Here is a 12,959-nt window from a genome sequence, read left to right on the forward strand (position 1 = left end):
TCTAATAAAATAAAAAGGTAATTTATAGAAATAATATTGTGCTCTGTTGCGTGACTTTTTTGTTGTAATATGTATTAAAATATATCTCCAAGTGGAAATGGAGCAGAGGTGTTGACCGTTTCCCTCCACTAGATGGCAGTACAGCACAGAATCTGCCGCGAAACGTCAAGAAGAAGAAGTTAGCGATGCATTCAGTACGCTGCTGCCTCTCAGCGTACATAGCAGCATACAGTGGAGCAGCTTCTCTCTAAAAAAAATAATAATATATTTTATTTCATACGACCGTTTGGATACGGTTAGTCAGCTCTGCCGCCAGTAACGGTTATTTCTGTTTTCCCGAAAGACCATATAAGGAAGTCCGGGACGATCCGAGGACGGACGGGACTTTTAACAAACCCATTTTTGGTTTCTGCCTCCACTTTGCCTGTTAGCTTATCCGCCGAGAAAGTGATTTTCTACGGCTCGAGGGGAAACATGAGCTTCCTTTTGTGAGTACTATTTGTGTCAAGAATGTCTATTGTTGCCTTGCTTTGTAGTCTTTTTAAAATATCAGTAAAGTTAACGTTACACAGCTCTCTCGCTAGCCAGCGTTAGCATAATACCGGCTACGACTACTTGCTGGACTCCGAATATCTGCTGTGATTGTTTGCTTTCTCTGTATGTTTCTTTTTAATAGCACATTGACACCGGCAGCGATAGTATGAGTATATGTAACTGCAATATCTTCTGCTTAAATACTTTTAAGTTACGTTTTTGTCCAACACAGAGCAAAAAGAAATTATAGATATATATATTGAGAAGGGTTATTTTTTTAGTCTGGCCTGGATATTTGCTGGTGTGGGCACTTTGTTGCCATCGGGCGAATATAATGCCTGAGCCAACATTTGATTAAAAAAGAAGATTGTGTGGGTGGTGTGTACTTAAAGAGCCTGGTTGTGGATGAAATCAGAAGGTGGAGGAGGTAACATTAAGTATGACGTAGTGATTTAGCTGATTCCTGATGATTTGATGCTACGTTGATTTCAGACCTGACTATTTTGGGTTAAACCACTCCTCTGTAACAGAGGGATCTATTAAATTGCCCTATTAAATTGATTTCCCAGTTCCCATAACATTACCTAGGAAGTTGATTGTTTTTATATAGATTTTTTTTTTTTTTAATAAAAGGAATCGAGCACTTTTAAGCGTGTGATCTATCATGTTGTGATGACTCAAATTCTTGTTTAATGGGGCAGTGAGAGGGGGGGTTGAATACAGTCCATCCAAATGGCCTCATTAAACACAGAGACACGTACTGTTCTGCCCCCCTCACCCCCCCCCCCCCCCCCCACTCTCATTCAACACACCAAGTTAACAAGAGCTCAACTCTTTTGTTGTTTTTGTTTTGTTTTTAAAGAAGTTCCTGACTCTCTGTTTACAAAAGTAGAGGCACAGTTTCAGTTTGTCATCATATCTGATTCCAGTCTTCTTATTTACCAAACCACTTACTTCCGTCTTTTTCCCCAACTGTGACTCACAGCCTAAACCGTTCATCCAAGACGTTCAAGCCCAAGAAGAACATCCCGGAGGGTTCTCATCAGTACGAGCTGTTGAAACATGCAGAGGCCACGCTAGGAAGTGGAAACCTGCGCATGGCAGTCATGTTGCCCGAGGGTGAAGACTTGAACGAGTGGGTCGCAGTCAACAGTAAGCATCTGATTTACCTACCCCACCTCCCTTCCTTTAAAATTCAGATATAATGACACACCTTTTTTTCCTATATCTGTCACCTTCCTCCTAGTTATCATATTTCCATGCTTCCCGAAGTTCATGACTCAATCAGTCGACATCGAATGAGTTGAGAGTTAACTATCAGTGTGTAAGATCTTGGCATTCCCTCTAAAAAACACCATGTGCATTCATGCCGGGGGAAAAAACACTGTGAATGTTAAATAGATTTTATTGTCTGTGCTGTGAGAGCCTTTTTTTACTTTCCTCTAAATTGACACGGTCAGTAGCAGCTAGTTTTCCCTCATGTCTTTAGGGTTTGTTTTTTTTAAAGATGTGTCTCGGCATGTTGCAAGTTAAATTGGGCTTTAATCTAAAGTCCCCTTTACAAGAGTATAACCTAAACGCATTAGGATTTGAATTTTGATGCGATATATATTTTTTTGCAGATCATAAAGTATGGGAATGAATGCAGCAATAGCTTTGTTTTTAATCTTTTTAATTTGACTGCTATGCTGTCATTTGAGTCTTTTAAAGTTAATTCCAGTCAGAATGGATCGATTGGATTTGATGTATTTTGGAGCTATGAACATGTGACATCTAAAGCACGGTATCTGTATATATCCACCGTTTTTACACAGAGTTAACAGACAATCCTGTGTATCTGCAAGTTCACACATTTTCCAGCTCAGTCAAGTGTCTACATCATTGCAGTACGTTGATTGTAGTTTAATAAAAATGTTGGCGGAAATGGATGCTTGGTAGCTAATGCTTTATGAGAAGTGGATTAAAATAGCTGTGAGTGATCACTTTGCCCACCGTCAAGTTTTAAAGAAGTAGTTCACTTCGTGCTTTTAGGATTTGTTGGCTTTTTGCTTGTAATGGACAGTGACAGTAGAGGGAGAGAGGGGGGTTATATGCCACGCAGTGATGATCCTAGTACAGAATATCAACCTCTAGTTGTGTTCACTTTATTTTGACATTTTATGAAACATCTTAAGTTCTGCTCAGTGACATGCACAGACAACAAGATGATTCATAAGAAAGATGAGCTCCTAAAGAGTCCTGAAGCTGCCTAGAGGGGATTTCTGCACTTCGATTTCTTTGTCTCGAAGTCATTGGGTTTATTCTTCTTTTTGTTAGAGGCTTGAAATGAGCTCTGCGGTTAACACAAGCTTAAGAGATTTGAACATTTAGCTCCATGATGTAAAATCCATCAGTAAATACCCCTCTGTGAATTTGGAAGCTTTTTACGTGTCTCTAAAAAAGAAACAAAAGGCGGTTGCTTACAAGTGGCTACTAAAAAAAAGTCATCACACCCTCCAGTCTGCATTTACAGCATACCAGCTCGCATGCCACCGCCAGTGTGGTTCGTTTATAGGCTAACGTAAGCTTTTTACTTCTGCCAATTGTATTTACGATTCATGAATCATAAAATCTGTGTTCATTTGTGAAGATGCTGGACAAAACATTGGCTTTTTTTTTTATCGAGGGAACCGGTGCGATGCTAACCTTTTATGTCTGGTCCTGAGCAAACATTACGTTCAACTTATTTAACTTGGTTATTAGAAAGCTTTGACCCAGCTATAAATACAAAACTATCTTGATAGGCGACTGAGCAAACCTAATCAAACATAAAAGGAAACGGGTGTCAGCTGTTCAGTATGTATTTCTAACTGTCGCGTTAGCAAACGGAGCACCGACACCAACGCTGCCAACACTTTAAATGGATGTCTCCAACTGATGGAGAGCTGGAAGTTGGCGGTATGCCTCTGGGAAAGGGCGATAACACAATTTGTTCCAGATAACTGAAGTGAGCACTGGTTTACAGTTTGGACCAGGAGGGTTAACAGACTGTCGGGAAACTCGATGCCAGCTGGTCTCATGTACACTGTTTGCTTCTCTCTTTTTTTTGCAGCTGTGGATTTCTTCAACCAGATCAACATGCTGTATGGCACCATCACAGACTTTTGCACGGAGGAAAGTTGTCCAGTCATGTCTGCTGGTCCTAAGTAAGTTCATTGTCGGCCTGTTTATAGTCTTGTAAAAATAAAAAAACTGTGGAGCATCAACAGGGTGTGGAGTAGAGACAATATAACTCAATCTAATTAAAAATGCATGCAGTGTTTACATCATATATCTACTTTAGTCAGTAGCTAGGCCTCCTGCTGCCAGGATCCGTAGATTCCCAGTCTTTTACAGGCACCAAGCCCAGAAGGTTTAGGTTGACTTCTGCAAGCCTCAAAGCAAAGAATCCCATGTTTGTTGTGGGGAAAATTAAATCTGAATGCCATATTGTTGTACATTATATTACCTTTTCAACATCTAATGTTCGTCGTGTTACGTTTCCTGTAGGTATGAGTACCACTGGGCAGATGGAACCAACATCAAGAAGCCCATCAAATGCTCTGCTCCCAAGTATATTGATTACCTCATGACCTGGGTGCAGGACCAGCTCGATGACGAGACGCTTTTCCCTTCAAAGATCGGTATGCTTCCTGTCCTTTTTATCTCCTTCCTGTCAAAGACGTCTATCTCTGTGTATGTTTGATGTCTTCCTCTCTGGTTTCTGGAAGCGCTCGCCTCCAAATCAGAGCTAGTTTGTGCTCTTATGTTAGAAAGAATAAAGGTTCAGCAAGCCACAAAACCAGTAAACACCTTTCCTGTGAAATTTAACAGATTTTAAATGTAAATTATGTATTTGCAAGTGGACGTATTGTTTCCTCTGTCAGCAGCAAAGTTTGCTTATTTGATAATGATGATGCTCTGCCTACGCTGTAGGAGGAAGCTCTCCATCAGGCTTCTGCACTCATCTGCTGTTATAACATCAGCATGTCCTAACTGCACATGAGTGTTTTGCACTCGTGATTGTTCCCACTTCCCTTAAATCGTGCCGTGGCCTGCCTGTTAAAGACGTTTGCAATCCAGAGAAGAACATGTTGCTACATCTACCTTCATTGCTCCAAGCTTTCGGGGCTTATCGAGATATGTAGCAATATGTAAAATATACATAATATTTGTGTGTTTTGAATCTCCAAAAAGCTCCTACGTCAAGTAATTTGCTCAACCTGACCACGTCTACATATTTGGTTCTGAATTACTTTTTTCTCATCCTCCTTTTTGTTTTTTTTTTCCTCCCCAAGGTGTCCCCTTTAAGCGAAACTTTATGTCCGTGGCGAAGACCATTCTGAAGCGCCTGTTCAGGGTCTACGCTCATATCTACCACCAGCACTTTGACTCTGTGATGCAGCTGCAAGAGGAGGCCCACCTCAACACGTCGTTCAAACACTTCATCTTCTTTGTTCAGGTAAAGAATCCCTGACATTTGAATATATGGACTTGAGTGATACTGTATATTGTATTACAGAGGGAAAATGACAAACAGCTGACGACGTTTGCTCACTTTTTTCGTTCTCAGGAGTTCAACCTCATCGACAGGAAAGAGCTGGTCCCACTTCAGGAGCTAATTGAAAAACTGACCACCAAGGATAGATAAACAGCGATGTAATCCTTCTTTTATTGGTCTTCTAGTTTTTTGCACAGATACCCATCCCCCCCTCGCCCTGGCTGTATGTATGCAGTATATACTATATTTCCATTTGGGGAAATGTTTTTAATAAGGCCAGGAAGAAAGGAAGGGTCTTGATAGGTTAAAGGCACCAGGACTAATGCTATCAGGGATTAATTGAACAAAAACCACAGATTAACATATTTGGAGAAAAATGCTTTTAGCTGGTATAGGAAGATCCCCGGTATTCATTCATAGCTTAGGATAATATAGACATATGTCCATTAGTTTTCTATTATATTGCACAGATTCTCTTTTTTTTTTTCACTTGGATTTATGGGAACATTAAGCATTTTCGTGCTCTTTAGTCTCCCGTTTCTAACCGCGGGGGAAGACTAAGTTGCTGTATGATAATAGGAGGGCTTTGTTGGTGTTATGGCAAGAATTGAAGCCAGCCTTTTTAAGCCAATGTCACCGCAGTAGCGAGTTATTTTATTCATGAATCTACATAGAAGGATCTGGGGTTGAGGTCTGCTTACCTTTTTTTTTTCACAGAGCCCACATCTGTCAATAGAAAATCATCCTAAGTGCCTAGCATGGCTCATATTTGCCCTATATCAACAGTGAGAGCTGTAAGAAGACAAAAAGGCCATATTCCACTGACTCGATTGACAAAACATAAAAGTGTCCCACGCCCGCCTCCCTTTAATTTGACTTCTTACGCTCCTTTTCTATTTGTACTGTAACTTGGTTAAACCCTGTTTTAAAACCTTTACTCCTCCCCGACATATCCTTATTTAGCTAGAAAGTCTCTTTACCAAGTGTTCTGTGCAGGTTATGATAAATGAATGTGTTGAAGGACATAGAAGTGAGGCTAGAATGATGTGGTGTCGTAGCAGGGATTCAAAAATGAACTAAACTTTTAGAGTATTCTAGTGACATGTACCTGTGTACCCCCCCCCCCCCTCAAAACTTGAAGTAGTGAAACTCATTTTAGGAAACATTTCCAGGATCTAAAAACCTTAGAATTGTATATAAATCTCCTCAAATCGAAGTAGAGGCCTGAGTTGAAAGTCACAACCTGTTAAAAAAAAGTCTAAATATTTGGAAATCGGATTATGCTGCTGCATCCCTTGTTATCTCACTAGCCATAAAGCACTTTGAACAATTTTCCAGACCTCCTTTTTTGCCTGAATGTTTATTCTGCATAGACTGTGCTTTTGTGAGAAGCTGTATCATGTGACTGGTCATAGTTTCTTTCCTCCCTCCTATTTCCCCAAAATGAATGTTGGAATTGCTTAACATGAACCTTAAAATTGGCTCCCAAAGGCACAAGTGAGATTTCTTATGGTTTGTTTGTTTATTTATGGTTGTGGTTGTTGCAGATGCACGTATACCCTTCCTAATCTCAAAGTGTAGTTTACTATGCAATTGACACTAAAAGGGTTAACCAGTTGGCTCATTCATACTTTCTTTAATACTTATTTTCCTTTTATAGTGCTTAAAACTTTGGTGTATGATAGACTTCGACTTTTTTTTTCTTTTAAGGTTTGGTTCAAAAACAAAAATAGTGAAATGAACATTTTATATATCTTTATATATAATTTGTAAGAGGTGTAACACTTCAATGCACACATGTAAATACTGAGGGTTAAACCTGTCTTAAAGATAATTTTGTTTCAGCGAGCATGGAGTGGTGGCTTTTGGTTTTCGAGAATGCATCGAGTCTTTTTAGAGGCTGCTTCCCCTCTACTCCCCTATTTGGATATTAAAATCTTATTTGTTTTTAATTGTTGAGTACCCCCCCACTTCCTTAGCCAACTGTGATGAATGTTACTGCTCACCAGGTTTCTGAAAATGTAATAGAACATCTGTCATCCTGAAAGCATCTCATCCTTATGAAATGCCAAACTATAGCCCACAGCCTACAGTTTTTCCTCCTTTTGACTGTAATAATTGATTAAATGTTTGTAAATAGTGGCTCGGTAGGGGGTTTTCAACGTTACAGAATTGATTTATGCTGTTTACGAGGCAAATAAAGGTGGACTTTGAATGAATTGTGTGTTTTACCGTGTGGTGTGAGCTCAGTGCAGCCAATAGTGAGAAGCAAGTACATCTTCTGAAGTTTTTAAGATAAAGGTTTTAGATACAAAACATATATTAAATTTATAAAATATGATGCATGGTTATAGATTGAACCAACCCCAAATGTATGAAGCAGTTAACAATTTTATCCACTTCAACCAACCGCATTTAAAAAGTAAATTAAAAGTGCTGCCTAAATGTTTATGCACCAATATTAATATAACTGACAGGGAGAACTCTGGACGAGTACTTTTACTTTTGAGTACAGTATTTCCATTTTATGCTTCTTATACTTATATTCCACTACATTCCATACAGCAGAGGAAAATATTGTACTTCTTCCCCACATTATTAAATTAAATTTGAAACAAACGGAAATTAAGACACAATGCACTGGTTCATCTTTCCCAGAATGAGGAAATAAATTATTTCCATAAAATGCTTCTTTAGAAAAGAAAAATATATTTGTATCTATTTTTTTTTAACAGCTGTACTATTAACAGCTGTACTAGTTACCTTAAGATTTTACATTAAAAAAAAAACGATGCATCACCAATGTAATAATATAACAATGTGACATTGCCCATACTGCAGAATAAGGACTTTTATTTGTTATACTTTAAAGTCCATGTTGCTGCTTTAAAACTTCTATAGTTGAATTTAGTTTTTAATAAAAAAATGTTTTTAAAATTATTATACAAACAATATGGCTCACAGTATTATAGGCTCAGGTGCGTATGTGTGCGAAATATAAAATAATATAAATAAGAAAAAGAAATAGTATAATAATTATTATTTTTTGTAAATCATATTGTTCAATAATGTTAAATAGTTCCATTGCATTCATTTTTTCCCCAGTTTTATTATCCAACAGCAGCCAGCCTGGTGAATCCGGGGACATCCGGGTACCTCCGAGCAGCTGCTACATCCGGGGCGGAGTTACAGCAGCTGCTGCAAAAAAAAAAACCCGCCACTTCCGTATTTTTGCTGCCGCCAAACTCGAAACAGAAAGGAGCCGTTTTTATTTTCACCGCAACACCTGCAACTCACCAACTTCCAGTAACAGGAAACTTATTTATTTATTAGCTGTAGCTATAAAAGCTGACATGTCTGTTAACCCAAAGAGACCGTGTCCACACTCGATAGACGACTCGATGAACGACTCGATGGAGAAAAGGATACGTCGGATATCAATCGAGGGAAACATCGGTGAGTCGCGTGACATTTGTCACATAAACTAGCTTAAATGCGTAACCTCAAGCTAACGTAGATAGCGGGTTATAGTTAAACTCGCAGACGGTTAAAACTGCGTAATAACGCTTGACAGTCATGCCGGATAGTAATAACACCGTATTGTTACGTTTACCGCCATTTGCCAGGCTACTGCTTCTAACTAAGCTATGCTAACGTAGCTTGTGAGCTAAACATCTGTTAGCTGTCGAACTGTGTATGATTTTGATTTTTCCATTTTTTTGTGTGTTCAGCGGCGGGTAAATCCACCTTTGTGCGCCTTCTGGAGCAGGAGAGCGGGGACTGGGAGGTAGTACCGGAGCCCGTCGCCAGGTGGTGCAATGTCCAAACAAAAGGCAGTGACTTCGAGGTATTTTTTGCACATTATTATTTATTAAATAATGGTTCTAATGGCACAACTATTTAAAATGCATGTAATTATTTATATTATTTAAATTTAATGTATTTATTTATTTTATATTTATTTATTTAAATTAATTTGATATATATATATATATATTATTTGTTATTTCTATATATTTTTTTACAACATAGGAACAGTGAACTAACGAGAGACAGAAATATGAGATCATGGAAAATAATGGAAAATCAGTATGTCAAGGCAAGAGTATCTCATACAAAAAGCAATTATCACACATCAACATACAGTAATTAAGAGAGATGTCACTCACTAAATGGCCTCATTCACTAGCTAAATAAATAAACACATTCACGTTTTCCCTACTTAACAATGTGGACAAAGACGCTGGTTTTTCTGTAGCCAATGTATCTCATAATGGCCTTTTTACTTGGCACCAGCAAGGTCCTTACCCAGTCCACCCGAGGTAGAGACCCAGGGTTTTTAAATGATGGTTGCCACTTCCTTCCAAAAAAAAGTCTGGATTGGGGGGAGGGTCCTCCTCATAAGGCAACATGCACTGCCTAGGAATATGACAGGGAGACAGTCTTTCGTCTGTGTTTAGAGTGCAGCTGCCGTCCGTCCACATATCGGCACTCACTCACACACCCAGAGGAACAGATGGTCTCTCCGCTCCGCGACCACACACTGCAGGCCGAGCCTCACCCTCACATTCATGTTCAAGGGTTCAGCAGACACACCCATGCAATGGTCCACACCCACCACAGATACCGTAGGCCCCTCAATCAGAATAACAGTAATTCACTTTGAGTTATATGAGCCGCTATTTTGAAGGGTATACCATATGTAAGTATCTCAAGATAGTGCATTACTTAAACGGAAATGTATACACAGTATCGGGTAGGCTTGGTCCGGTTTAAACATTTTGCAAACCGGTCTGATACTAAGCTAAAGACAGACCGAATCGATTATACCGATCTTTGCCACTAGGCTTCTCACTTGCCAGAGCAGACCCTCCAGAGTGATACATTTGGGTTTTTTTTACACAGAAGATCCCGCGTGTTTTCAAGACTGTGCCATAAAGGACAAATACTGGTTCAACCGGTTTGCATAAATCAAACCGAACCGGACCGGTGTGACGGGAAATCGGTCCAACCCTCAGTATCGGGTGACAGTGGATGTAATTATGGTGCCTATGCAAATGCTCCGTATTCAGGATGAGTCATTGCTTTTAATGGAAGACAGTAACTGGCTGTTGTTTCCATTGTTGTCAAACCTGTTGACTATTTCCTCTATTTTAATTGTATGGTTTCCTAGAATCTCCATCACAATGTTGCTTTTGTTCAACCAACGGTCCAACGCACAGCCATAATTCAGTTCACCGCCAAGAAAAGCAGCAAAATATAAACATTTGATGAGCTGGAACGAGGGGATTTATGTCACAGCTTTATGCACAGCTACAGTAGTTGGATATGAGATCATGGGACAGATTTGTTGCATTCAACAGATCCACGATGGAATTTAAGAAAAGTCTGCTGCAATCTTTGGTCTTGGATGTTGTAATTTATTATTTTTAAGCTATAAATAAGGAGGTAATTCCACTTTGTGTCCCAGGAGCTGACGACGTCTCAGAGGAGCGGAGAGAATGTATTGCGGATGATGTATGAGAAACCGGAGCGGTGGGCCTACACCTTCCAGAGCTACGCCTGCATCAGCCGGGTCCGTGCCCAGATCAAGTCGGCCAACGGGAAGCTCCGGGAGGCCGAGAACCCCGTGCAGTTCTTCGAGCGCTCCATCTACAGTGACAGGTATACTTATAATGATGAGAAGTATTCCATATATTTGTATTTTGAAAGCCCCATTCAGGTCAATTTGTATGTTTAAGACTATTTCAAGCATATGCATGTTAAAATCCATTTATATAGGTGAATAATTAAAAGATAATTACACTTTTAAACTGTCAATATGAGTAACTTGCTGTTTTTTTTTTGTGTGAAAATGGATTGTTTTTTTCTTATTTGAAGTCATTAATCAGTCATTTTTCATTATTTTGTGATATTTTATGTGTAAATATATTGCTGTTAATCAGAATAAAACCCTCTATGTGTCAATTTACTGTTCAGGCGTAAAGTGAATAATATGCAGCTTGTATTAAACATTTATACGGTTCTTTGTCTTTCTCCAGGTACATCTTTGCAGCCAACCTCTATGAGAGCGAATGCCTGAATGACACAGAATGGTCCATCTACCAGGACTGTCACAGCTGGCTGCACAGCCAGTTTGGCAAACACATCGAGCTGGACGGCATCATCTACCTCCGAGCTGCACCGGAGGTATTCTCATCGTTATGTTCTTCACGGACACGTTCTCACATTGACCACGAGAATGGATATTGCAACTACACGACACAAATATGTCACTAATTCCCTTTTTTTTTTGCAGAGATGTTTGGAGCGTTTGCACCTGAGAGGCAGAGAAGAAGAGCAGGAAATCCCTCTGGAGTATCTGGAGAAACTCCACTTTAAGCACGAGAGCTGGCTGCAGCACAGGACCCTGAAGTGAGACTTTTATGCATCAGAAACTATAAGATAAGATAATCCTTTTATTGGGCCCACAGTGTGGACATTTGCAGGGTTACAGCAGCAAAGAGGATGCAATAAAGCAGTGCAAAATACAAAAAAATGCATTTATGTGAGGACAAAATGTGTTTGTACTACAGAAGAAAGGTTTCTGATTGGCCCTTTAATGCAATAACATAATGGATTTGTTCCTTTGGTTACATTGTGTGTATGAGATTATCCCTTAGTAAGCAACTTAATTAATTTTCAGTAAATTCAGTAACCGTGTCTCCCGTGTTGCTTCCTGAACAACAGCATGGAGTTTGAGTATCTCAGCGACGTGCCGGTCCTGACCATCGACGTAAACGAAGACTTTAAGGGGGATGAAATCAAGTCCGCCAACATGATTGAGAAGGTGAGTGACTTTTTAAGCCTCGTTATAAGATATAAATTATGCTTTGTAAGATTTGTCTCCGTCCAAATAATCCAACGGGGCTTTAAAATTTAATTTTACAGGAGTCCAACATTCTGTTGAGCCCTCTGTGAATCCCACACGGGGGTTATAATATTAAAAATACTTAACTTATGTAGCACCTCTCATAACATTAATGCAGCTCAAACAAACACGGGCAACGTGAGGAAACAATTAAATCCTAAAGAGACCAGATGTAAAAACAAGGGATACATTTAATTTAATGGTTGTTTTTTTTAAGGTGGAATTAATTAAAAGGCTTGAGTATTTCCAATTCATGATACTTTAGACTCAATACTGGACAAAGTACTTGAGATATTTGCAGTGAGAGGGCATTATACAGTCTAAATGCGTATTTTACTGCTGTAACTTAGTAGTAGTACATTTTGCTGACGATACTCTACTGTACTTTTACTCAAGTCAAGTTTCAGTGTAGGAACATATAACAGAGCATTTGTTTATATTGTGATATTGGTGCTTTAACTCAAGTAAAAGAATCTGAATACTTGATGTACTGGTTCGAAGCAAGTACTTCAAGTATTCAGATGGTAACTTGTGTTTCAGTTTGAACCAAACAAAGGAAACTAACTGTCCACTGTTGTGCTTCTTTTCCAGGTGAAAGAGTTCTTGAGCACGTTGTGAAGATCACTCTAGTCTACGGGGGTTTCATTTTATAAATAATTAAAAACTACAACAGTGCAAACATCAAATTGTATCTGACCAGAAGCACTTAAAAGAAAACTTTTAACTTTGTTTTTTTGTTGTTGTTTTTTTACATCTATCGTGTATTTATATATATTTGTGTGTGTTGATCCTAACAAATGTCAATAAACTTTAAAATGCTTGTATTATTTTTGGTTGTCTAATATCTATCATGGTAGCTGCTATAAAAATACAATAAATTAAAGTTGAAACCAGTGATTATACTATTAATATCCAGTAGGGGTCGCCAGTCTCCTTAACAGCAACCTGTCAGCTATTTTTGACTTTAGCTCCCATGGGACGTCATTACCTCAAATA

General features: G+C 39.0%; 2 protein-coding genes across 2 annotated transcripts; both read left to right on the top strand.

The window, feature by feature from the left end:
* The first annotated feature begins 209 nt into the window (after positions 1-209).
* On the top strand, positions 210-7,272 carry LOC311029803 (MOB kinase activator 1B). The gene is made up of 6 exons (XM_084035159.1): positions 210-488; positions 1,520-1,686; positions 3,626-3,719; positions 4,063-4,196; positions 4,851-5,014; positions 5,126-7,272. The coding sequence occupies exons 1-6, from the start codon at positions 475-477 to the stop codon at positions 5,201-5,203; spliced, it is 651 nt and encodes a 216-aa protein (XP_083891285.1). The 5' UTR covers positions 210-474; the 3' UTR covers positions 5,204-7,272.
* A 1,012-nt stretch (positions 7,273-8,284) lies between these two features.
* Positions 8,285-12,787, top strand: dck (deoxycytidine kinase). Its single transcript, XM_084035155.1, has 7 exons — positions 8,285-8,509; positions 8,785-8,900; positions 10,524-10,717; positions 11,095-11,242; positions 11,352-11,467; positions 11,783-11,882; positions 12,555-12,787. Exons 1-7 carry the CDS (start codon positions 8,407-8,409, stop codon positions 12,579-12,581), a joined length of 804 nt encoding a protein of 267 aa, XP_083891281.1. The 5' UTR covers positions 8,285-8,406; the 3' UTR covers positions 12,582-12,787.
* Positions 12,788-12,959: the final 172 nt, after the last annotated feature.

Source organism: Eutrigla gurnardus, assembly GCF_963514095.1.
Source record: "Eutrigla gurnardus genome assembly, chromosome: 19".
NCBI lineage: Eukaryota > Metazoa > Chordata > Actinopteri > Perciformes > Triglidae > Eutrigla > Eutrigla gurnardus.